Genomic DNA, 27140 nt, shown 5'->3' on the forward strand with positions numbered 1-27140 from the left:
ACCATGATCCGCTGGGTAGGGAATTGGCTCCATGGTTGGACCCAGAGGATGGTGGTTGATGGAAGTCAATTGTCATGATGCGCTGTGACCAGTGCGGTCCCCCAAGGCTCTGTCCTTGGCTCAACACTATTCAACATCTTCATTAATGATGTGGACATTGGTATCAGAAGTGGACTGGCCAAGTTTGCCGATGACACCAAACTTTGGGGTAAAGCGTTCACACCTGAGGACAGAAGGGTGATCCAGGCTGACCTTGACAGGAAATGGGTGGATGAGAACCTGATGGTGTTTAACACCAAAAAATGCAAGCTTCTCCACCTTGGGAAGAAAAACCTGCAGCATCCTTATAGGCTCGGCAGTCCTATGATAGCACTATAAATGAAAAGGGCCTGGGGGTCATGATAGACCATAAGATGAACATGAGCTTTCAATGTGATGATGCTGCTAGTAAAGCGAGCAAAACACTGGCTTGCATTCATAGATGCTTCTCAAGCAAATTGCAGGACGTCATTCTCCTGTTGTACTCAGCTTTGGTGAGGCTACAACTGGAGTACTGAGTCCAGTTTTGGGCTCCACAATTCAAAAAGGATATGGAGAAGCTTGAGAGAGTCCAGAGAAGACCCACGCGCATGATCAGAGGTCAGGAAAACAGACCTTATGATGACCGGCTGAGAGCTATGGGACTTTTCAGCCTGGAAAACCACAGACTCAGGGGTGATCTGATGGCCACCTATAAGTTTATCAGCGGCTCTCATCAGGATCTGGGGGAATGTCTGCTCACCAGAGTGCCCCAGGGGATAACAAGGTCAAACAGTCACAAACTCCTCCAAGACCATTTCAGGCTGAACATAAGGAAGAATTTCTTTACTGTCCGAGCCCCCAAGGTCTGGAATAGACTGCCTCTGGAGGTGGCTCAATCACCTATTTTGAACACCTTCAAGAGAAATTTGGATGTTTATCTTGCTGGGATCCGATGATCCTTGCTGACTTCCTGGCCCTGGGGCAGGGGACTGGACTTGATGATCTTCTGAGGCCCCTTCCAGCCCTAGTGTCTATGAAACTATGAATCACCTATTGGGCTGTAGAGGCCCCAGGGGGAGGACAGCAGGGTGAGAACTCCTGAGCCCAACAGCAGGTAGCCTTCTCCTGCCCCATATGCAAATCTGGGGGGGGCACATGTCCCTTCCATGCCCCTCTTCCCATAAGTGCACAGCTGCAGGAAGCTAGCCCCCCATACTGCCCCTTCAATGAACTGCCTGTGGCTCCATCCCACTCCCCAAGCCAGGCCCCACAGCCATGCATTCCTGCCTCAGCCCCAGGCCCCATACACTACCCCGGCTGGGCAATGCCCCCAGTCCCAGCCTCCAACCCTGCCCCACTCCCTCCCTCATTGTGGGGATCTCAATCTGCAATCCCTACTCCCCCTAAGCACCCTCCCCGCCATAAACTTACCTGCAGGCAGCTGGGGAGCTGCTTTCTACCGCTGCCTGGGGCTGTATTGCTGGCTGCATGCATGTGTCCCGCTCTCCCCAGTACCAAACAGCCCCTTCCAGGCTGAAACTGCTAGCGTGCAAGGGGAAACCCACAGTTTCCTGAATTTTTCTCCTTCAGAGAAGAAAATCCGTGTTTTTTCATGGTGAACGGAAAACTCAGATCCCGGAACATGCTACTGGGATAATAGTTGAGGGTTTCAAGGGGAATCCAGGACAAATGACGTATTGGAGTCATTCAGCCTGGGACTGGGACTTGATGTTTATATTTTTGGACTGTCCCACCTAATTAGGGACAGGTGGTCACCCTAGCCTGAATTAGGGAGTGATTGGTAACATAGGTGTGGGCCTGACTATAAGAGGGGAAAAAAGGAGGCCACGTAATTAGCCCTAAAAGGAAGCAGCCTCCCTTCTTATAGAGACATAATTACAGCAAAACATGGCAGGAGAGTTGAAGGGGAGATGGCTTCCAAGAAAGTAGAAGTGACAAGGGCTAAGGGGATTTTAGGGGATTCATGGTCACCTCTGGGGAGGAACCCTGTTATAGTTCCCATTGCAGTATGGCTCGTAAGGTGCTTGTAATGTTAAATTCAAAGAATTTTTTTTGACAAATCTGTGTAATAGTTTTCCAAATAATTTTAACCAAGAATCTAAACAACTGTATAAGTTACTATACTTTATATTAATATAGTGTTGGTGACTAAATTCTCTAATGGGAGCACAATATACATAAATTCCAATTCAGGAAAGCATCCTTATTTAGAAAGGAGGCTTAAGCATGTACTTAACTCCCTTACAAGCACAGATCAAGCACAGGCATGAGTTCTAGGGCAGTGCGAAACACCTGTGTTTCATTTCAGTTTCAGATTCGGCATTTTGGAAGGACAGTGTTTTGTTTTGACATTTTTGTAGGGCTGTCCGAAACAGCTGTGTTTCGTTTCATTTTGGATTTCATGTTTCAGAGGGACACTGATTTGTTTTGGTGTTTTGAATTGCTATCCTGTTTTGTTTCAGCCGAAACTGTTTCGGAGCTGCTTCGGAATTTCAACGGTGTTTTGTTGTTTTGGCCAACGGCTATAATGGGAAATCACAAAACTGCCTATAACCTTGTCATTTCTTGCCTGCTTTGGATGAAACTTGTAGGGACACTAGCCCCTGCTGAGATCATAAAGCCTGCCAGGTGTCAAGGAGATAGGTGCAGGGGTTTCTGGAAAACTGCATCTCAGGCTGTTGGCAAGCAAAACTTACGATGTGTGTGACTTTGTGTGTGTGTAAAGGCGCAGCAGGGTGAAAACTGCAGGGATGGTAGCCCCTGTTTTCACCATCACAACTCCACTGCAACCAGTAAATTCAGGCCCCTCAAAGATCTTACAGGTTTGGGCTTTCCCCAACCAGGACTGTCCGGCGGCTGGAGGTTATCAGGTGCCTCCTGCTCCTACTCGACTTGCATTTCTTGCGGCTGCCACACCACTGGCAGTCCCACCCAGGCCTCCTGACCCTGGCAGGGTGCAGTTTTAGGTCATGCCCAGGATGATGTGGAGTTTCTTCCTCCTCATATAGCCCCAGTCCTTATACCTCCAAGTTCTTCCTGGCACAGGAGCTCAGCAAGGAGATATTCTTCCCTTGCTGGCTGGTGAGAATTTAAACTGCTGTCTCCAGCTCTGAAAGCATTTAAATGGCCACCCTCATTAACAATAGCACCTGTCCTGCCACATATATAGCCCCTTGTGCGGGCATGAGGAAGGCCTGCCAGGTTTCAGGCAGAGTGGTGCAGGGGTTTCTGTGAAACTGCACCTCAAACTTCTGAAAGCAAAATTCGTGTTGTGTGTGTTTAGCGGTGTAGGTTGTAGCTGTGTTGGTCTAAGGACATAGCCTAGACAAGGTTTTTAGGGTCAGTCTGATATCTTTTATTATACCAATGGAATAGTTGGAAAAATTCTTCTTTGCAAGCTTTTGGGTTTAAAAACCCTTTGTCAGGCTGAGGAAGTATCTAGTTGGTGTGTGTGTGCTCTTCCTGGATGGAAGGAATAGTAAAGAAGCCAGAAGCTAGCATGCAATGCAGGCAAGGAAGCCAGTGAGTGAAACAGTGAAAATGAAAATTGAGGCATCAGGGAGTGAGAGATGGGGGTGGGGGAGGAGGGGGGGAGGGAGGAGAGGCACCTGCATCTGCTACCTGGGGAGTCACATGTCAGGTTGTAGTGTGTCATAAATCCAGTGTCTATATTGAGGCCATAAGTTTCTGTATCTAGGAGGTTAATAAAGTTGAAAAGTTGTTTGTAAATTCAAACAAGCACCAAACCTCACTAACCTCATCACCAGAAGCCAACTTTCTATAGCCCAAAACACACCGAATGGATCCAGACCATGCCATGACAAGAAATTCAAAACCTGCCAACAAATCTCCAGTACCTGCACAAATTACACACTGGAAGGTATCAAAGACAAAAATACCCAGCTACTTGTGGGAGCACATTTCTCACAAGAAAACCACTCTATCTCCAGTCTGTCAGTCCTGATCTTCAAAGGGAATTTACAAACCACTTTTCACAGACAGGCCTATGCCTTCACTTCTTCAACCTCCTAGATGCAGAAACTCATGGACTCAATATAGACATTGGATTTATGACATACTACAATCTGCCTGACATGTGACTTCCCAGGTAGCAGGTACCTCCCCACTTTTACCTGCTACATACCCCTTCACCCCTGCCCCTCCCTCCCAGCCTGTCTCTCACCATGCCCCGATGCCTCAGTTTACATTTTCATGACTGGCTTTCTTGCCTGCTTCTGGCTTCTTTACTATTCCTTCCATCCAGGAAGAGCACACACACACACCAACTAGATGCTTCCTCAGACCCATGAAGGGTTTTAAACCTGAAAGCCCATGCCTCACAGATAGCATCCTAGGCAGCTAAGCTCACCACTGCACTGCAGCTGGCAAGCCTCAGGCCTCTCAAAGATCTTAGGGGTCTGGGCTTTCCCAAGCCAGGACTGTGCATGTGTGTGATGGCTGGGGGTTATGGCACCTCCTACCTGCCTTTCACCAGGGAGATCCTCAGTCCTGACATTTCCTGGGGCTGCTGTGCTGCTGGCAGTCTCACCAGGCCTCCCAACCTTGGGTGGGTGCAGTTTTAGTGGTCATGCCCAGGACCTGGGGTCTCCTCCTTCCCCATAGCCCCAGCCCATACCTCCAAGTTTGTCTGGTCATAGGAGCTCATCAGGGACATGTTCTTCCTCTGCAGGCTGGTGATGCAGTGAGTGCCGTCTCCAGGTCTGAGAGCAGGGCATTAAAAGGTTTAATAAAAAAAAAAAAAAGAAATAGGTGCAGACAGAGTGAGGAGGGTGGAACTTACTCAGTTTGCAGGTGGAGCTTGGGGAATCCCAGCAGTGGGAGATTCACCTTGAGGAACACCAGCTTCTCCACCATACCAGGATTCAAGGAGGTGCGGTGAGATGTCACGATATCTGCAGCAATGCTGAACACCCTCTAGCTTGGAACACTGGTCAGTGGACAGGACATGTGTTCCTGGGCAACTATGGTCGGATCCTGCCACATCTGGCTGAAGGTTGCCCAATAGGCCAAGGGGTCGCAGTCTAGTGGCTCCATGTCCTTGGTGAGATAGGTAGCCACTGAAGCCTCGGCGCTACCTGCCTGAGGCTGGGATCTGGTATGGCTGGACCCCAGCATGGAAGCCATGCCCTTGGCCCACATTGGCAGTGACTGGCGTGGAGGAGACATGCTGGTGCTGGGAGTGCTGGCATGGGAAAGTGGATCCCCTTCAAAGTTGGGATCACAGACTGCTTTGCCCATGTTGGCCCCTTTGTCAGTTACCATGAACTCACAGGTGAGCTTGCCCTGCCCAACGAGCCACCCCTGCACCATGCGGTTCATGGTCCCCATGATCTTGGTTGCCATGTGGGACTCATCCATCACCTCAGCTTTAAGTAGAGCCCACCAACAGCCTGACTCATGGCACCAGTGCCCTGTGAACAAGAGGTAGGCATGATCTCCCCACCTCTGTTCCAGATGTTCGAGATGAAGTGCAAGGCCACCTGCGGACCTGCCTTGCACAGCTCTTCCCTCAAGTACTCCCTGCATGCCTCATACAGGGAGGGCACCACCATCCTGCTGAAGGTGGTGTGTGTGGATACTTGGTAGGATGGGGCAATGAGTGCCATGAGCTGCCTGAACCCTGGCCACTCAACTAGGGAGAAGGGCTGGCCATCCAGAGCAAGTATCTCCCCAATGCTCTGGGTGATCTCGCTAGCATTTGCAATGCACTCCCCTTTCTGCCTGTCTTTGCCTTACTTTTCTAGGGTGGCCTGCCTCTGCTTTGGGGGGACAGAGGCTTTGGAGGGAGAGAGGGACTTCTTTTTGGGCACACTCCCACTGGTGCCAGGCTGAAGGCAATAGGGTGGTGCCTGCAGAGATGCATCAGCATCCCTGTGGTGCTGTAGTGTTTCTCTTCCTTGCCCCAGCTGGTCTGACATCAGCAGTGCAGGCAGGTAGCATACTTGGGATCATCTGCCACCTCAAAATGATCCCACACCACACTATCCCTTGCTTCTGGGATCCAGGGGTGGATCCTGCCTGATCCCCCTCAGCAGGCAGAGGCACAACAAAACGTCTTAGCTGAGCCACTTGTCTCTACAACCTCTACCTCAGCCTCCTCCGAAGTGCCTTCTGGGGAAAGAGACCTGCCTTTAGGGGAACTTGGAGGGGGGTGGAGCACAAACTCAGATTCACCCTCAGCCCCCAAAATTTCTTTTGCTAGGGCACTCAGGTCCCCTACTTCCAGATCCAGCTCCTCTGTAACTGGAAGGCTCAGGCTAGGAACTGAAATGGGGGTGGAGGAGACTGTCAATGACATGCTGGTGCTGCTTGTCATGCTGGTGGTTCTGGGGGTTATTATGGCTGGTGTTATTGGAGGGGGAGCAGATGCAGGTACTGGTCCTTGCTGCCTCTAGCATCAGAAGAAGCCTCATGCTTGCTAGTGCTAGGAAACAGGCTGCCTCTAAGTTTGGGGGGGGATGGGACCTACAGCTCTCCCTCTGCTCCCTCTCCTTCCCTGGCCAGAAGACCTGGCATCTGCCTTTCCAACACGCTTCATATTTCACGTGCTGGAAGTGTGTGTGTGTGTGTGTGTGTGTAATAAAATTAAATGTACGTATATTGAGTGCTTTCCAAGCAAAGCACTGCTTTCTTTTCATTTGGGGGGAAAAATAAGAACAAATAACAGGATTTTGGGGGAAGGGTAGGCAAGGGTAAATAAATAGGAAAGGATTGGCAAATGGCTACAACTTGATAGCAAGGCACTACCAAACTGCAAGCTTACAGAATTATGCTGCAGTGCTCTCAGTTCCTGCTGAGACAGACACAGCTGCAAAATGGCAGACACAGTTCACGCTGGTCTGCAGCAATGCTGCACACTGGTTCACAAACACAGCTTTTTATGCTGCTTCTCTGTCCCGCCCCCAGAGCACTGGGATTGGAAGAGCCTCAGGGAGAGATCATTGTCACTGGCCAGCTACAGATGTCAATATCAGAGCAGTTCTTCCCCGCCCCCACACCCTTTTCCCTGCAAGCCCACCCCCAAAACAGCTTGAAACAGCTCCGAAACATCCAAAACGTTTTGGAAATATCTGAATTGTTTCAGAAAATTTCTGAAATGTTTCAGGTGGCCTGGTTCATTTTGGAGCTGTTTTGGACACCTGCTTTAAATTTCAGATTTGGTGTTTCAACGGTTGAAATGTCTGAATCTGAAACGAAATAGCGGCTGAAATTTCACACAGCCCTGATGAGTTCTTTCCTGAGTTGAAGCAGAAATTAATGAATGCTCTTTACAAGAAATAGTTGAGATAAATATAGGATAAGACAATGCAAAATTATATCATTTTATTTCATTGCCTGTTTAGAATGATAGTATGGACTTTTTTAGGTGATATCTGTTATTGGACTAATTGTGTAGTTGGAATAAAGTTAGACATCACTCTAACACTACCATGATATCAAACTCTGTGTTAGCTTACAGTTTATGCATCTCCATTAGAAATATTGTAATTCCAAGCAGAATGTATTTTGTTGTTTTCTAACAAGATAATAGAGAGAACTGACATAATCAAAAAAGAAATAAGAAAAAGATTATCTAGATCTAAAATAACAAAACTGACTGAAGCATAACCTGTTCTCCCTGCTGAATGGATCATTTAAATAAATTCCCTGGTGATGTATTTAATGGAGTTTTAAGCAAAGGAGTTGTCAGTGCAGAACATAGCATATTGTTTAACAAGAAATCTTTTAAACTGACAAGTTATCATCTAGGGTAAAGGTGATTAAGCAGTCATTAGTAAAACAACAAGCTTAGGCACTGTTGTCATGACAAATTTTATTAGTGAGTAGCGTAGCATAGCAAGGTTTACATTTAAGATCTACTCAGAACTTTACACAATAAAAATGGTTCTTGGGTAATGCCCAGTCAAGTTGAGCCTCCAGTTCCCATGTTCTTGAAGCTGACTGTTCTTTGAAATTCTGCTGAGCAGTCTGCGCAAGAAGGTGGTACGTCCTGGTCTAAGTCACCTGGCTTTTATGTTAAAGATGAATGGTTGCAGTATGTTTGCTTTTGCATGTTGTAAGAAATGCACTTTCTTTTTGATATAAAAAAGCAAACCCAAACAATAACATCAATTCATACTTTAGCAATATGGGAGAGTAGGCCAGGCAATGTTATCTCACTGTACTTAATTAGATTATTTTACAAAATTCAAATTAGACATTGGATTAGGCCATAATTGTCTAATTTCCACTGGGATTGTATTGAGTTAGAGCTGTAATTTTGTACTTGGTAGGGTGGACTTAAAAGCATATTATCTAATAGAAGATTTTTATCATCGCACCACACTGTTAGAGAAATATACTGTTTATTACATGTAATTGGCTAACTTCTTCTTTCTTACATTGGTGATAATTGCTCTGATATCAGGGGGATTGCAGAATTTCACCCAGATGAGCTACCCACGGCACATTTCCTAGCCTAGATTGATGTCATATGTTTTCTTATTATACACTGCAAATTAAAACAGTAAAGTATGGGTTGATCTTAGAATCATAGAAAATTAGGGTTGGAAGGGACCTCAGAGGTCATCTAGTCCAATCCCATGCTCAAAGCAGGACTATCACCAACTATATCATCCCAGTCAAGGCTTTGTCTACCTGGGTCTTAACAACCTCCAGGGATGGAGATTCCACAACCTGTCTCGGTAACCTGTTCCAGTGTTTTACTACCCTCCTAGAGAGTTTTTCCTAATATCCAATCTAAACTTCCCTTGCTTCAACTTGAGACCATTCCTTCTTATTCTGTCATCTGCTGCCACTGAGAACAGTCTAGCTCCATCCTCTTTGGAACCCCGCTTTAGTTAGCTAAAGGATGCTATTAAATCCTCTCTCAGTCTTCTCTAAACCAAGTTCCCTCAGTTTCTCCTCATAAGTCATGTGCTCCAGCCCCCTAACCATATTTGTTGCCTTCTGCTGGACTCTACCCAACTTGTCCACATCCTTTCTGTAGTGGGGTCTCCAAAAGTAAACACAGTACTCCCGAAGTAGCTTCACCAATGCAGAATACAGGGGAACAATCACTTCCCTTGATTTGCTGGCAGCGCTGTTACCAGTGCAACCCAATATGCTGTTAGCCTTCTTGGCAACAAGGGTACACTGTTGGCTCATATTCAGTTTATTGGCCCCTGTAATCCCGGGTTGTTTTCTTCAAAGCTGCTGCCTAGCCAGTCAGCCCCCAGCCTGTACTGATGCATGGGATTGTTCCATCTTAAGAGCAGGACTTTGCATTTGTCCTCATTGAACCTCATAAGATTTCTTTTTGGCCTAGTCCTCCAATTTGTCTAGGTCACTCTGAATCCTAGCCCTACCCTCCAGTGTATCTACTACTCCCCCCAGCTTGCTGTCATTTGCAAACTTGCTGAGGGTGCACTCAGGTCATTGATGAAGTTATTGAACAAAACCAGACCCAGGACCGACCTCTGGAACACTCCACTTGATACTGGCTGCCAACTAGACATCGAGCCATTGAATACTACTCTCTAGGCCCAATGATCCAGCCAATTTTCTATCTACCTTACAGTCCATTCATCCAACTCATACCTCCTTAGCTTGCCTGTGAGAATGTTATGGGAGACTGTATCAAAATCCTTGCTAAAATCAAGGTATACCATACCATATATGTCTCAATTTGCCACAACATTTTATTAGCCCAGGAGGTCTGCTGCCTCCTGGGAGCCCATATCTGCAATGTAGCCAAGAGGATCCCAAAGCTCATTTGGCCCACCGACTACTACCCTATGCTCCTTATCCATGTGAGCATAAATGACGTGGCTCAGAGCAATCCCAGCTGGGTTATGAGAGGCTACAAGGTTTTGGAAGTGGGGCTTAGGGGGTTGGTGGCACAGGTGGTGTTTTTCTTGATCCTCCCAGTTTCGTGTCATGGGCTGAGGAGGGAGAGGGGAACAAGGTAGTTAACCAGAGACCGCGGCACTGGTGTCACTGTGAAAGCTTTGACTTCCATGGTCATAATCCGCTCTTTGGTGAGAGAGGCAGCGATCTGCTGGGAAGAGGTGGTCTCCACCTCACATCACTGGTGAGGAGGCTCTTAGCCAGAATGGCTGACCTGCTTGACCAGGCTTTAAACTAAGCCTGCCGGAGGATGGGGGGACTACCACCACAGCAATCCCACTGGGCAACTTTTGCAAATCCAGCAAGCTAAGGCACTTAAGGGAACCCACCCATACCCCAGCCCCGGAACAATGTGTAGGGAAGACTAGGGTCTCCAATGGGATACTTACGTGCCTGTACACCAGTGCCAGGAACTTGGGGAATAAACAGGAGGAACTTGTCCTCCTGCTAAACAAGAATGACTACAGTCTCATAGGGATAACGGAGATCTAGTGGGACTCCACCTATGACGGCCACAGGTATAGACAGCTATACCTTGTACAGGAGAGATCATGTAGGCAAAAGGGGTGGGGGTATAGCTCTCTATGTCAAGGAAAGCTACATGTCCCTGCAAGCTGGCATTGGCATCTAGGCTGGACAACTGGAGATTCTCTGGGTTAAAATCCATGCTGAACATGGCACAGGGAACACAATGGTAGGAGTCTACTACAGACCTCCTAATCAGGATGAGGAGCTCGACCAGGAATTTGCCAGGGAACTGGCTGAAGCTGCATGCTGCTGGTGCATTGTTGTCATGGGAGACTTCAACTACCCAGACATCTCGTGGGAAGAACCATTGGCCAAATCCGAAAGGTCGCAAAGCTTCTTCACATGTGTGGACAAGCTCTATCTGACTCAAGAAGTCTGTGGACTGACAAGAGGCAAAGCGCTGCTTGACCTGGTACTGGCAATGGGGTATGATCTAGTCAGCAACTTAATGTTCGAAGGGAAACTGGGAGACAGTAACCATGAGCTGATCACCTTCGCTATCCACTGTAAAGCTGACAAGTCAATCAGCAACGTAGAAGTCAACTTCGGGAAAGCTGAATTTGACAAGCTCAGGAGGCTTGTGGCAAAGCCCTAAGGGACCACGACCCGAATGGGAGGGGAGTTCAGGATGAGTGGTTGCTCCTCAAGGGGAACGATTCTGAAAGCACAAGCAATGTCTATCCTGTCTCAGAGGAAAGGCAGCAGAAGGGCACAGTAGCCCCCTTGGCTCTGCAGGGAACTTGTGGACCTCCTGTGTCTAAAAAGAAAGACCTATAAATGATGGAAGGCTGGATATACCCCAGAGGAGTACTCTGCACTGGTCCAGACCTGTAGGGAGTGAACCAGGAAAGCCAAGGCTGCAACTGAACTCCAACTGGCTACATGTATCACAGACAATAAAAAGTCCTTTTTTAGATATGTGGGGAACCAGAGGAAAAGCAAGGGCAACATTGCACCTCTGCTAAACAAGATGGGATAGCTGACACCTGACGCCCAGGAAAAAGCCAACTTGCTAAATGGGTACTTTGCGTTGGTCTTTCACTAGTCCCATGGGACGCCCCTGCCCATTACTGGACAGGGAAGCCCAGGTGAGGGAGATTCCTTACCCTCCATCAATGCTGGCCTCGTGAAGGAACACCTTGAGAGGTGGGACACCTTCAAGTCAGCTGGCCTTGACAGTCTGCATCCCAGGGTACTCAAGTAGCTGGCTAGCATCATAGCTCAGCCCCTGGCAGGGATCTTTGAGAACTCCTGGCACTCTGGTGAAGTGCCCGAAGATTGGAAGAAGCCCAGTGTGGTGCCTATCTTCAAGAAAGGAAGGAAAGTGGATCCGACAAACTACAGACCCATCAGCCTGAGCTCTATCCTGCGGAAGGTCTTAGAAAAGATTATCAAAGAGGCCATCCTTAACAGACTGGCCGATGGCAACATACTGAGGGATAGTCAGCATGGGTTTGTTGTGGGTAGGTCTTGCCTGACCAATCTCATCTCCTTCTATGATCAGGTAACATATCACCTGGACAAGGGAGAAGATGTCATATATCTCGATTTTAAAAAAGCTTTCCATCTGGTCATGATTTCTTCATGGAAAAATTGGCCAACTGAGGCCTTAGCCTGATGGCTGGGGAATTGGCTCCGAGATCAGACCAGAGAATGGTAATAGAAGTAAATCATCGTGGTATGCCGTGACCTGTGTGGTCCCTCAAGGCTCCATCCTTGGGCCTATACTCTTTAACATCTTTATTAATGATGTAGACATTGGTGTCAGAAGCAGACTGGGCAGGTTCGCTGATGACACCAAACTTTGGGCTAAAGCATCCACACCTGAGAATAGGATAGTGATCCAGGCTGACCTAGACAGGCTCAGAAAACAGGCAGATGAAAACCCGATGGTGTTCAACACTGAAAAATGCAAGGTACTCCACCTTGGGAAACCCCCCCCACAGCAAGCTTATAGGCTGGGCAGTGTTGCGCTTGCTAGCACCACGGCCGAAAGGGACTTGGGGGTCATGTTGACCACAAGATGAATGTAAGTCACCAATGCGATGTTGTAGCTGATGTAGCGAGCAAAACTCTGGCTTGCATCCATAGATGCTTCTCAAGCAAATCCCAGGATGTCATCCTCCCACTGTACTTGGCCTTGGTGAGGCCACAGCTGGAATACTGTACCCAATTCTGGGCTCCACAATTTAAAAAGGATGTGGAGAAGCTTGAGAGAGTCCAGAGAAGAGGCATGCATACTATGAGAGGGAAGGAGAACAGGCCTTATGAAGAGAAGCTGAGAGCTATGGGACGCTTCAGCCTGGAAAAGCGCAGGCTCAGGGGGACTCAGTGCCTGCTTATAACTATATAAAGGGTGTACATCAGGATCTGGGGAAATGCCTGTTTACCAGAGAGCCCCAAGGGAGATCAAGGTCAAATGGTCACAAGACTGTTTCAGGCTGGAGATAAAAAAGAACTGGAACTGGATGTAAAGAACTCCCACAAGGCCTGGAACAGACTGCCTCTAGAGGTGGTGCAAGCACCTACTCTGGACTCCTTTAAAAGACATTTGGACGTTTATCTTGCTGGGATTCTTTGACCCCAGCTGACTTCCTGCCGTTGGGGCAGGGAGCTGGACTTGATCTTCCAAGGTCCCTTCCAGCCCTAATGTCTATGAAATCTTTGAAATCTATATCCATTGGTCTCTGTACATCCATGGAGCCAATCATCTCATCATAGAAGGCAATCAGGTTAGACAGGCATGACTTGCCCTTTGTGAATCCATTCTGACTGTTCCTAATCATCTTCTTCTCCTACCTGTGTTTAGACATGGATTCCTTGAGTTTCTACTCCATGATTTTTCCAGCAATTGAGGTGAAGCTGATCAGTCTGTAGTTCCCTGGATCCTCCTTTTCCTTTTCCTTAAATATGGATGCTATATTTGTCCTTTTCCAATTGTCCAGGACCTCTGATGATCAGCAGCTCTGCAGTCACATCAGCCAACTGCCTCAGCACAGTCAGGTACATCCCATCCAGCCCCATGGATTTGTATATATCCGACTTTTCTAAATGGCCCCTAACCTTCTTTCACCACAGTTGGCTGCTTATCTTCTCCCCAGACTGTGCTGCCAGGTGCAGTAGTCTGAGTGTTGTTCTGTGGGGTCAGGCCAACCCTCAGGATCTCAATATTGCGCTGTTAGACAGGAGGGTGTAACACAATGCACATAAAGAAACACACAAATCAATCAGTGCATACACACGCACACTACCAGCTCAGGCACATACACATCCGAACCAGCCTAGTCACATGCATACCTATTACCAATTCAAGCACATACACTATACACCCCAGAAGTTAGACACAGATCACTAATTCATATATCATGCACACAATGCCATATATATATATACACACGCGCACACACACCACTTACACTAGCAACTCAGATACACGCACGTTCAAAATAACTAGTTTAGGTTCATGGATACCTATCACCAGTTTAAGCCCATAGACGCTACACACACCAAAAGTAGACAGAATTAGTTACCAGTTACCAACACCTGCACATTCAATACACATACGTGGATTACTAATTCATATACCACACACACACACAATGCTATCTATCTATCTATCTATCTATATATATATTCACTAATTTACACACATACCACCCACCAGCACATACAAGTGAGTTCCTAAGGTGGGTATTGTGATATGTATGTATGTATGTGCTTGGTGTATTTGGGATACCTGGGGAAAGGTTAAGGTAAGAAAACAGAAGTGTAGGGAGTTACCAGGACCGAGATTAGAACCGATAGACTACAGGGGTCTGGGCTGAAGAGCTGAGGCTCGGGGGTAACTTTAGGTTAATTGATCTTAATCGATTAAAAGACAATGCCCAAAGCCTGCAGAACAGGGAGGCATGCCGGCACAGAGTCTGGGACTGGAGCCAGAGCTACGGGGGAGCTGAAAATGTAGATGGGGAGGGGGAAAAATGAGACTAAGGGAAAATGTGAGTGTTAAAGAGGGGCTCTGGATGTGGGGAAGCAGAGGATGGCTCTGGGGCAGCTAGAGAAGTTGTAGGGAGTGGCAGGAGGTGCTGGGAGCTGGAGAAAGGCTCCAGCTGCTGGAGAAAACTACAGGACAGCCATGAGGAGCTGAGAAGCTGCAGGGGAGGGGGGGGATGACTGCAGAAGGTGTCAGGGAAGCCTGAAAACAGCAGAAAATCACAGGAAAATCAGCAGGCGGGAGGGCAGCAGGAAAGCAGAGAAAGGCCAGAAGAAAGTCACAGGGAAATTACCTGTTCACCACCACTCTCTGGGTGCACCCCTCCAGCCAATTTGCAACCCATTTGACTGTGTAGGCATCGATGCCACAGATGCCTAATTTTTTAATGAGGATGGGGTGAGTGACAGTGTCAAAGGCCTTCCTAAAGTCCAGCAAGGCTACATCCACCGCAACACCTGTGTCCAAGGCTTTTGTGACCTGGTCATAGAAGGCCACCAGGTTGGTCTGACAGGACCTACCTCTAATGAACCCGTGTTGATTGCCCCTAAGCATAAACTCCCCTGCTGGCCCCTCGCAGATGTGCTCCTGGATAATTTTCTCAAAGAGCTTTCCCAGGACCGAGGTGACACTAACAGGCCTATGGTTTCCCGGGTCCTCTTTCCTCCCTTTTTTGAAAATGGGGACAACATTGGCCTAGAGGGATGTGGGCAGTGGGATTCCCCAGGGCTCGGTCCTCGGGCCCGCACTGTTCAATATTTTCATTGGTGATTTGGATGAGGGGGTGAAAAGCACCTTGTTCAAGTTTGAAGATAACACTAAGGTGTGGGGAGAAGTGAGCATGCTAGAAGAGAGGGACAGGCTACAACTAGATCTGGACAAGTTACAGAGGTGGGCAGGTGAGAACAGGATGGGTTTCAATACGGACAAGTGAAAGATGCACCTGGGAAGGAAGAACCAGCAGCATACCTACAGGCTGGGGAACTCCCTTCTCATCAGCACAGAGGCAGAAAAGGATCTTGGAATCACTACTGATTCCAAGATGAACATAGGCTGCCAGTGTGGGGACGTGGTCAGGAGGGCTAACTGCACCTTGTCATGCATCCACAGATGCATCATAAGCAGGTCCAAGAAGGTGATCCTCCCCCTCTGTGCGGCACTGGTCAGGCCGCAGCTGGAGTACTGCGTCCAGTTCTGGGTGCTGCACTTCAGGAGGGATGTGGACAGCATTGAGAAGGTCCAGAGGAGGGCCGCTCGCATGATCTGGGGACAGCAGGGCAGGCCCTATGAGTGGAGGCTACGGGACCTGAACCTGTTCAGCCTCCACAAGAGAAGGGTGAGAGGGGATCTGGTGGCTGCCTATAAACTTGCCAAGGGGGACCAGCAGGCAATGGGAGAGTCCCTGTTTCCCCCAAGCACTACCAGGGGTAACAAGGAATAACGGCCATAAGTTGACTGAGAGTAGATTCAGGCTAGACATCAGGAGGCGCTACTTCACAGTCGGGGCAGCTGGGAGCTGGAACCAACTTCCAAGAGAAGTGGTGCTTGTCCCTACCCTGGGGGTCTTTAAAAGGAGGCTAGATAGCCACCTAGCTGGGGTCATTTGACCTGAGCATCCTTTTCTGCCCATGGCAGGAGGTCAGACTAAATGATCTGCTTAGGTCCCTTCCAACCCTACCAACTATGAAACACTGGAAATAGAAAGAGCCTCACATTATACTGCTACTTTGCAATGATCCCCATTCCCTACGGGCATTGTGGGATGAACGTTGTTTTGTCATAGCAGTTTAAAGGAAGGGGAATGGACTATGGAAACCCCTGCTTCTGTGAAGTGATGGGTAGCAGTGGGCATACAATGTGCTACTTATTATTTCCTTAATGTACAAACTTATTTTTAATAACAAGTAATCGGTAGTTACCTAGTGTCAGTTAGCTTTTTTACTCATTATCTGCCAAATGTCAGGTAGGGAAATAGGCTTTATCTGTGTCCACTATGGCTGTACAATTTCCATGATTTTGGTTTTGTGTTGGCAGGTTACCTACCTCCTTTTCTTGAGTGTGGCCCGTATTTCATCTAAAAGGGAATTCCTTGAATTTCCAAATTTTTTTTCTGTATTTCTGCAAGCTGCTGTTGATACTGTCATTTTAAAACTTGTATTTAAGTATTCTCATTGCAGGAGGTGCACTTTTTCAAATTTAATGTAAATTATAATTGATAAATTTACTCCCCACCCATCCACCCTCATTTGGATAAGCCATTCTGCCAACTTATAATTATGGCTGTTCATTTAGAATTCTTCTTAACAAAACTATGCCTTAAATCTGCTCTGCTTCATTTATATTAGCTATTTTTTATTATTGCATGGAATGGCTTAAGAAGGACTCTCTCTTCTTTACTTGACACATTGTATTGAGAACACATTTGCGTTCGTTCCACTGCTTATTCTGAGGTGCTGCAAAATCATGATGAAGCTATTTTCAAAGTGAGAATTTAGCACTTGTTGGTTTGTATCGTGTTATTTATTTGTGAATTTTGCTGTAGTTTTTTCATGGGTGCCTGTGAAGTAGCCTACTTGTTTTCTCAGGTTATGGACAGGAGTTCATTTGTAGCCATATAAAGATTGTCTCCAGGTGCTTTCCAGATTCTCTTTAGTGCTCCAAAGTTTCTTACACTGCTAAAAATAAAGTGCTGTGAGTAGCCACATGTTCCAAGCCCCCTGGGTGGTGTCCCACAAAAGCATGCTATCCTGCTAGGGGCAACAGGGCTCTCCCATCTTCCTGGGAACCTGTCAGTGGGTCAGTAGCCCAAAAGCCAGCTGTAGCCAGTTTTGGGCTGCCCAGGAGCCCTTTAAAGTTCCTAGGCACAAGCCTCCTCCCTTAGCCCCTTTTGTTGCTTGCAGAGAGATCTCTCACCCTGTAAAGTATCCCATACCTGCAGCTCAGGGGTCAGGATCATCACTGACTGGCAACCTGACTCCTGTGCAGCAGGCAGTCTGGGACCTTTACTAGGAATACCTGCAGCTGAGAGCCAGATCACCAGCCAGTCTGGACTCTGGGGCTGCAGACACGTCACAACATTTACCAACGTGTCTGTGCTCGGGACTGCAGCACACTGGCCAGTGGTGTGCTTGGCTCCCAACCTGTGCATGTGCCAGGACCTTTAACTAAAGCGTGCATAGCCTGGGAACTGAGCACATTGGTGAACTATATAGAGTGAACAGCCATCAGGGAGAGCAGAGAGTATCAATAGGGAGAGCAGAGTACTAGGGGATTGTAGGGGTTTCTCTACCTGGCCAGACTGTTTTTGTGGTGGATCGGTCATTTTTATCCTGGGATAGATTCCTTTAATGTCTGGTATGTTACCGTTTGTTTTAGGACACTTGTATATATCTGGGGACAAATGTAATGTCTGGAGGGAGCATTTGTAAAACACTAAAAATGTAGAGCTCTGCGCTTTCCAACCAAGAGGTGAAAAGGAGATGCGTCTTGGAACCTCCTCCCCCAGGAGAGCCTGATCACTGACAGCCTTCCCTTGTAGAGGAAGGAGACAGGTTGTCAGTGATCAGCTGGCAGCTCTTGCAGTGGGTTTTTAGAGCAGTGGCTGTAACAGGATCCCAGCAGGGCAAGTTATCAGGGAGCCAGCAACTCTACCTCCCACCCTCCTTCCCCCTTTGAGGGGCAGAAGGTAAGCAGAGGGCTGTGAGAAGCTAGAGCAGGGGTACTTGGGAAGGCCCTTGCAGGTATGCATGGGCAGGTGGGGATGAAGCGCTGCCATCCGCCACCCCATATCACTGTCTCCCAGGAGCAGGGCTGGGGCAGGGCGAGGGCAGTGGCACCCCTCTGCAGGCCATACAGGCACTGCCTGGCTGGGTGGCCAGGGTTGGGGGGAGCTCACACATGGACGCTCTTCCCCCGCCCCACTCCACATCTGGCCACGAGGGGTACATTTATTTTAAAAGGCTGAAAACCTCTGAGCTAGAGCGTCGTAGAGACCCCTATAGCATTACATGTAACTCTACAGGTATTATATATTGCACTAGAAAATGTAGCACTACCAAGAAGTTCCTCCTTGAAAGAGGTAACAGACTGTAGTCCTTTCATCCATTTTTCAGTGCTTGCTTTTTATAGCACTACAACGGCATATTTAGCGCTACAAATGTAACATCTGTATATGGCTTCTGTTCTTTACCTCCATCTATAGGATAATTGTTTCTGAGTTTTATTTAATAAGAAGTTCTGACAACTTTCAGAATAGCATAGAACAAAATATAAAGAGAATGTATTTTAATGTTCACAGCTATTAAATGGGGTTTGTTGGAATTATTTTAGAACTGTAAAATACACTTGCATAACATACTCATTAATGATCTTCCTGCCACTAAATATTTGTTAACTGCAAAGGGGGCAGTACGAGCCTGTCATGCATTTTATTGTGATTATAATAGTATATGCTTACACTAATTTATCTATAACCTTGATATTTTCTGTTCTGTCCCTAAATTGAGTGAAGTTGTGATACCAGCTTCTTCTATGTACCTCGTAAACCATTTATCTCTCAGAAATGACCTACTTATCATAAACTCACCTTTAAAAAGAGCCTATTTTATTGAAAAATAAGAAATAGCTTCATTTCCTAAAGCCATTTATTGTACTGCTCCCTAGATTTCTAGACATTTTTAAAAATGTTTGCACTTTAAATGGGCAACAAATTACGGAAAATAAATCACCTCTGTACTAATATCCGTTGCTGTTTTAAAGCAGCAGTTCTGGAGTCTGTTTCAGTGGACAGAACCATTCCTGAAAGCACCTCAGCAGTGGAAACACCTGAGCTATCCCCAAGTAGATCTCCCTCAACTCCACGACATCTCCGCTACTGGCAACCAGGGGGTAAGAAAGAGACTCAATTTTGTTTCTGTAGCTTTTGTAGGATATTAAAAAAGAATTATTGTCTAAATAATGTCTTTAGTTTTGTGTTTCTGCTTATTCTTCATCTATAAAAAGCCATCAGAATATGAATGTTGCTACCATAGGTAATGATGATGCTAATAACAAAAGAATGAAAAGCATATTGGGAGCTGGGATATGCTGAAATGGTCTACACTGTGCAGAACAGGGTGTACCTTATTTAATGATTAATATTGACTCCATCTTATTTTTAAGAGACCTTAATAGGTTTTGGGAGCTACTCTGGGGTACACTTTAGGTACCGAATGTAATCATGAGATGCACAGCATCCCTTACAGTTAAAGGGAAAAAACTACATTTATTCATGTGTGGCAGTGTATGTTTACAGATATGGTGTCAGATTATTCATTAGTATTTGAGAAAATTGTTTAATTGAAAAGAAAAAAGTGAGAGGTGGATATTGCTAAATAGTTCTCTGATGGTTCCTTCAAATTGCTAAGAGAACCATTAGCCATGTCCTGTAAATGTTTTAAAGATGACTCCCTCATTAAATACAGATTTTAAACCATTTATTTCATGTTGTTTTAAAGTAACACAAATGCAACATTCCTAAATAAACACTAATATATTATAGAAATATTTTTGGGTAATTTTAAACCAACCAGAGTCTTTATTCTTGGCTCTGATGAGTATGTATGAAGGAGTTTAGGTTAAAAAATTAGGAACTACAAAGCAAAATCATTAATGGAAGTTGGAAGAATGGTTTGCAGAATTCCCTACAGAGCAACATCAGTAAGTTTTGCAAAGCTCTGCTAATTTTATGTAACAACCAGGTGAAAGTCTGAAATCTTGCTCAAAATGTACCCATATTGAATCCTGAACATTTTGGGTCCCAGTCTATAAGAAGTTACCCATGTAAGTAGTCCCATAGTTTGGTTAACTTCAACATCACTTTTTTAGCTTAAGCTGAGCATTAAAAATGATTTGCATGATTTATTTTTAAGTAGTTTTACTATCATTTTCATCTTTTGTTCAGTCAATCCTTATTATGCACTGTGACGCCATCATAGTTTTCTAAACTGCAACATTTATTAATGTGATCTGGGGATAAAACCAAGCCAGAAATGTCTTTCTAACTTCTTTTGCTTTCTAGTACAGGATCCCTTGTCTGTATAAAATATACACTAAGTAGGAATACTTGCATGAAGTGCTTGAGTATTTGTTGTTACTATAAGAGTTAAATGAATGGTAAAGTGTAAGCTTTGAAATGTTTTGAAAAAAAATAAAACCAAATACACGCTGTTGACCTTTATTTGTCTGTTCCCTTTACAGTACAGACTGCTGATAACAGCCACTGCTCTGTTTCTCCTGCTTCTGCTTTTGCTATTGCTACAGCTGCAGCAGGGCACGGGAGTCCACCAGGTAAAGGCAATTTATTTAGAGCATGAAAAATACAGATGGGTCTCAACAGGCAAAGCAAACCTATAGGCATGCTCACCCCTGACTTAAGTAGCCACTAGTTTGTCGCTTTAATTGCCTGACTGTTTGACTTGGCTAGAATAACTTGGCTTCAGTTCAGAGTGAATCATGGACTATCCAGACAATTAGATGAACTTGACAGTAAAGTAAGGCCATGCACAGAAGTACCATTTGAAGTACTTCAAAGGGCCAGTGGACAAATGCTCACATCTTTTGAAATGCTGAAGCACTCCAAAAAATAAACCTGAAGAAAATAGTGAGCATTTTGGAAGCATTTCATTTTGAAGAACTTCTGTATGTCTTTCCACTCTGAGTGCAACAGTGGGTGTCTTGGTCCTCTAGTAACCCAGAGACCTCCATTCCCCCCACCACTCCCCTTCTTCCGGAAGAAAAGAGAATACAGTCAATAGGTGCTCTCCTATGTGTTCAGCTGTAATCTGGGCTGGAAAGCAAGAATCACTGTGTGCCTCTTCACCTGTAGCTCTGGTCTTCTGGAGTACTCCACTGTCAGAACCCAGGAACTGCAGGATCCATGCTCCCACATTCTCCCCATCCCTGCCGGAAATGGGAGAACATACAGATATGCAAGGGTTGGGGGCTGGAGAGCATTAATTTCTGTGTGCCTGTCAACATTTGGTCTCCCAGACCAGCTGAGGGGAAGGAGGTAGTCTGGGAGACCTGAAGCAGAGTGCACAAAAGAACATTCATTGATACCTCACCACTCTTACCCCCTTCCCCTACTCCCTGTGTGCACCCCAGTGTCATACCCTCTAGTTGGAGAGCATGCTTATGCATGCCATTGCAGTGATTTTAAAACACTGGTAGCTGGTGGGGGCAAGGAACTGTGGAGTGCTGTACATCTGTTCATGGCCTGAAATGGTCTAAATGTTAAGTGCTCCAAACTGGAGTGGAATTTGGAATGCTTATCATGTATCTCTATCCATAGTCTAAGATTATTAATAACTATACCAATTACCAGAGTTATCAAGGGTTTATTAAAAAAATCAGTTTCCTTGAATTTAAAGATATCTTCTGTCTCAAAATTGTGAAATAATTATCTATATAAAACCCTAGATATATTATAATCGATTGTAATCATTTAAATTTTTTAAATGTATAATAAAAAGCAGTATGTGTTTGCTGCCAATGGTTTGAGGAAGTCATGCAAATTATAGCTAATAAAAATATTTTCATAGAATCATAGAAAATTCAGGTGAAAGGGACCTTCAGAGATTATCTAGACCAGCTATGAGGCATGATTACTCCTATCCAAACCGTATTACACAAGTCCTTGTCTAACTTACTCCTAAAACTACAGTCAGTGCTCTTGCACAATGACAAGGCATATTGCCCAAGGGCACTAAAAGCACCCTAACTGGCCACAGGTAAAGCGAGGGGGCAATGGCAATCAGTGTCTTGCTGTTGTAAGTGTTGTTAAAATGTGTTCAAGAGATCCAAGGATGACGGTTGTGTCCCCAACAATGGAGGAAAGCCAAACCACACAGTCTGTACAAATTTGACTAGGTGGTAAAATTCCTCCCTGATCCCAGATGTGGCGATTGGTCTGAGCCTGAGCGGTTGGGACAAGACCCTCCAACCTGGAACCTCTGGGTTTTAGTTCTAGCAGGAGGATTGGTGCACCTGGTCAAAATCCCCAGCCTTGGCTGCAGGCAACACCCAATTCTTCTGAGAAAGGTGAAAATATCCCTTGTTACCTGAAGCAATAGGAGGGGAACATTTTTTCCTGGCCCGATAAGGTAACCAGCAGGGCCCAGAAGCATAGAAAAAACTAAACACCCTCCTTTATTTAAAAAAACAAACATTTACAAACATTTTAAAATATGTACTTATGTGTATAGCATATTAACTTTAAATATACAACACAATTAAATATTTAAATACTTTTACAAGTATTTACATATTTTAAAATATTACAGTATTTTAACATATTTTCAAATATGTTTAAAATGCATTTTAAAATACTGGTTTTCTACATTTTTATTTGAATTCTAAGTTCCTTACAAAACCGGCTTGATAAATCATTAATAAAAAGTTAATCATGTAGTAAATAAGTAGAGGTTCACCGATACATCAGTCTGATATCAGATTGACACTGATATAAAGAAAATTGTCTGTATCGGAAATTGGCCTGATGTGGCTGAGTGTGGCTAATAAATGCCCTGTGCATCTGTGCAGCGGCAGTACAGCTGCAGCGCAGCATGTAGGTGGCGAGGAGCACAGCCTGGCAACTGTTGGCTGAGGCTGGGGCTGGGCCGGGCTGTTCCTGGAGGGGGCTGGCCTAGGCTGCACTCAGGGTGGGCAGTGGCAGCACTGGGAGGGGGGTGGAAGGGTCTATGGCAAATTTTGGGGTGGCTGCAGCCCCACATATAGCTGTTCCCAGCTCTGCCATCGCCTGCCCTGAGCGCAGCTCAGCCTAGCCCCACTGCTGGGAAGAACCCAGCACCACCCTGACCCCAGCCCACCCTATGCAGATCCAGGAAGTACATGCCCCCTCCACCCCTGTGTCCTCACGAGGTGCATGCAGCGTTGGGAGGCACCCCTCTCCTTCACCCCCAGACAAGCTGTGGCTCCATCCTGTGCCCCTTCTCACGCTTCCCTCACCACAGGCCTCTTCCCTCCCACTTCCCCTTCCACCACAAGAGACTTACCAGCTGCATGCAGCTCTCTAAGCTGCCATGCTGGGTATCGGAAATCAGATCACTATTGGCACCAAAAATCACTATTGGTGCACCCCTATAAATAAGAAATGTCAGTCACAAGTTATTAATATAATAGGAATTGAAAAATTAAGATATGAATAATTGGCTGTTAAGAATTTTAATTGCTAAAGTGAAGACATAGTGTATCTTATTGATTAGCATAAAGAAGTACCAAATTTAAGGTAAAGACAGGTAGTAGAAAACTGATCATTAGCCTAATTTACTGCACAGTAGCTGCTGCACATGGTTATATGGTGACACCTTACTGCACAGTAGATCAGTCTAGTGTGCAGTAAAACGTCTCATGTAGACATGCCTGGAGGGTTCTAAATTCCAGTTCTGGCAGTAAGTTATGGCACCTTCCTTTTTTTCTCATTTATAAAATGAGAATAATAATACTTACTCCTGCACATCACAAAGGTGTGACAGACCGCCAGGAATTAGTAAAAGAGACCCCCAATCCCCAGTCTTGAGACTGACTGCACTCAGACCCCTACCACCTTTTGAAGAGGCTAAGATCAACTGCAGAGACAGTCACCACTCAACAATAGCACGATATTTTTATTTCACAAGGGTGACCTGTATTCAGGGGAGAGAGACTTCATGAAAGTTATGCAGGTATCTTCCCACATGATGCTATATTGTATTTAGTTTCACACAAGGGAATGCTTTTTAACCCAGTCAGTAGTACAACCTGCTGCTTTGTTATCTGATCCAACCTCAGTGTGGTTTGTGAAACTGTAGAGAAACGTAAACTGAGATTGTTGGTGTCTGATTTTACTGGATGGAGCTATGTCAGATCCCATAAGCACAAAAGTCACATGGTAGATTATCCTCCTGATTCCAAGCAGCTGTGTCTTGACCTCTTTTTCCAATGGCTACCTGATAGTGTCTTCTCTCTCATATACCAAGCAGAAATTCCTGCTCAGTTGCCCATCTCATTGACCTAGAATCATCCTGTTGACTCCAGGCCAATCTTCTAACTTAGTTTTGATCTAAAAACTTTTCCCTCCAATAGAACTCTGGACACCTGGCAGCTAGCCTTCTGCCTGTTTAAGGGTGATATTTTCCAACCCATGAGAGTATGCTAGCCAGTTCTTTCCCAAAAGAAAAGAGTGAGAATGGTAGGAATTTAGGATTGTGTTTTTACCTCCCCCCACCACACCTGTCCCTTACCAGACATAGCTTTTCAGGATAGACGCTTACAGATAATTTAGTTAACATCTGTACAATTTATCCAGTGCTCCAAAAAGACAAAGCACTATATAAAAGCTAAGTAATGGTAATATTGCCCATGAATAATTGTCATTTATTGTAAGTATTAATGTGAATTGGCAGGTTTCTGAATTTTCTTGTTTTATTTTAATTTTAGAAATCTTTTTTTCAGAGTACTATTGCCAATTCTCTTCTTTTATCCTATTTCATATATGCATTGCTTTTGAGATGTTGCTTTGAATCAATAACAATATCAATATCAAAAGAAACAGGATCTGCTTTGGTGTGTAGTGGCTAAGGATGTACGCTCTGCGGGACAATACACTTGTTAATAACCTAAGTATGAAAGTTTTCTATAGAAGACTGGAAGACATTCAGAATTTAGTCTCCCTGATAACAATAATATGGGCGAAGTAAATGTGACAAAATAATTCAATGTTGCTTTTATAAATAGTAGACAAATTAAAGTGTGCTGTATGTGAACAAAGCAAACACAGAAGCTTCTGTTTGTCTGTGATAAGGATTAGTTTTAAACAACATGACAGAGAAAAACAGATAAAATTAATGTGGGATTCTCTTATCTTTAAACAGTTCTAGTGAGCATAGATTTTTAAGGGACCTTATGTTAACAAAACGTGATTTTGAGGCCTAATTGATCTTTCTGTATTCCATTATGTTAACTTCTATATTTTCAGATTTTAGCTGAGACCAGAGGCAGGGATAGTCAGAACAGTTTGAGAAATGTATTAATACATGTTTGAATGAAGCCAGAGAGACAGGAAATGGTGAAATCTTACTAATAAACTGTTGTGAGATGTTGACTCATAAGAAGTATGGAGAAGTCAAAATAAACTTTAGCTAAGGAGCTGAATACTTAATCTCAAGCATACTGGTTCAAACCTTGGCAGCCTTATTTTCACTGTGTCCTTATTGTCCCATTCAAAGTCAAAAAGTCCATTATTTTCAAGATGCTGAATGCTACAATGCTGCCTTCCCTCCTCCAGTTCTGAACTTCATGATAGAAAACATGCCATTGTTTCACAAGTACAAGGTGACACATTATGAGAATGGGTAGGACTGGGATGGGAGCTGGTGCTTAGCTGCAATTCCCAAGCACCAGCTTCTTGAATATAAAACATTTGTTTTTGAAGGAGAAAGGAGAAAGTGAAGTGTGAAAGAAGCAGAAAGCAATATGTTCCAGGGCATTGACTGATAAATATGATAGGTGGGCCTGAAAATCAGTCCCAGAGTAGTAAAGAGATAGGGTGGATGATTTTTTCTCTGTTTATTCCATGATTTAAAAGGCTCAATTAAAATACAAGTCTGAAACAAGAAGTAACTGCACAAAATAAAAATCACTCTTACTCTGTTTCTTTGCACAAGTTGCCTGCACAGTGTCTGTACTGCTGGAATCATAGCTGGAGCTTTGACTAGACTATTACTTGAGTGCTATAGGAGAAAGAATTTCTCCTAAAGCTGCTGAATTCTGGGCGAGGAATACACCTACAGCCTGTCACTGGTATGTTAATCTGTGGATGCATTTACATGAGATGCTATGTCAAGCTATGGAGACATAGTGCATTGCTGCGGTGACAAAGCCTCGGTGGGCATGAACCGTGATGCTAAGGCTACTGCGCAGTAGCAACAAGTTACTGTGCAGTATCTCGATGCTACTGTACTGGAGGGTCGGAAACAACCCATGTGTCTCTGAGACTGCGCAGTACCAGTGGTTACTGCGTAGTCATTTAGTATTTGCTAAGCAAGTTCTAAATGACTACGCAGTAACAACTGCACAGTTGGACACATATGTAGAAGTGCCCTGTATTTGCAAATGGCCTCGGACAACTTGCCCTATGAATCTGTTATTGTAGAAAGAAATAAGAGGCCCAAAATTTTGTGTTTACCACTGAATGTTAGTACTTAGTAACTGTGTAGCCCCAAATTGAATTGTTCTCTTTTTTTTTTTTTTTTGGTTCTGCAAAAACCAAGGCCATCAGATAGTTTCTCTTTCCATGCAAAGTACTCCCATATTCTTCATTTTTCTGCTGCTTACATAATATGCTGAATACAAAAACAGTTTAATTATCTTCATCAGCTACTAAAACTTTTTCCAGAGCAAATACAAAAGCCACTCTGTTAATCAGCTGGCTTAAGCTGGTACAATAAATGCCGTCTTGGAACACAGTATACACTGAAAGAACACCACAAGAAAATTTTCCAAATACTGGTAGGTTTGTCCACATTTCACTGTGAACAGAACACCCAACAGTGCCCATGAGTTCTATATCTGTGGTCCAATAGTGCTGTGCTTTAATATGGAGAAAGAGCCTAATTCAGTTGTTATTCATGAC

At 45.1% G+C, this 27140-nt stretch overlaps 1 protein-coding gene across 2 annotated transcripts in view; it reads left to right on the forward strand.

Annotated features, from left to right (window-relative positions):
• The window catches only part of RASGRF2 (Ras protein specific guanine nucleotide releasing factor 2), a 237864-nt gene that overhangs the window by 116650 nt on the left and 94074 nt on the right, over positions 1-27140 (forward strand). Inside the window, exons 16-17 of one of the 2 annotated variants that reach the window (XM_019532310.1) lie at positions 19229-19357; positions 20708-20797. In XM_019532310.1, the coding sequence (XP_019387855.1) occupies positions 19229-19357; positions 20708-20797 (219 nt within the window). The remainder of the gene's footprint in view (positions 1-19228; positions 19358-20707; positions 20798-27140) is intronic. The other variant, XM_019532311.1, reaches the window with a different exon arrangement.

The sequence above is a fragment of the Crocodylus porosus genome, unplaced genomic scaffold, assembly GCF_001723895.1.
Source record: "Crocodylus porosus isolate Cpor-Errol unplaced genomic scaffold, CroPor_comp1, whole genome shotgun sequence".
In the NCBI taxonomy this organism is placed as follows: Eukaryota; Metazoa; Chordata; order Crocodylia; family Crocodylidae; genus Crocodylus; species Crocodylus porosus.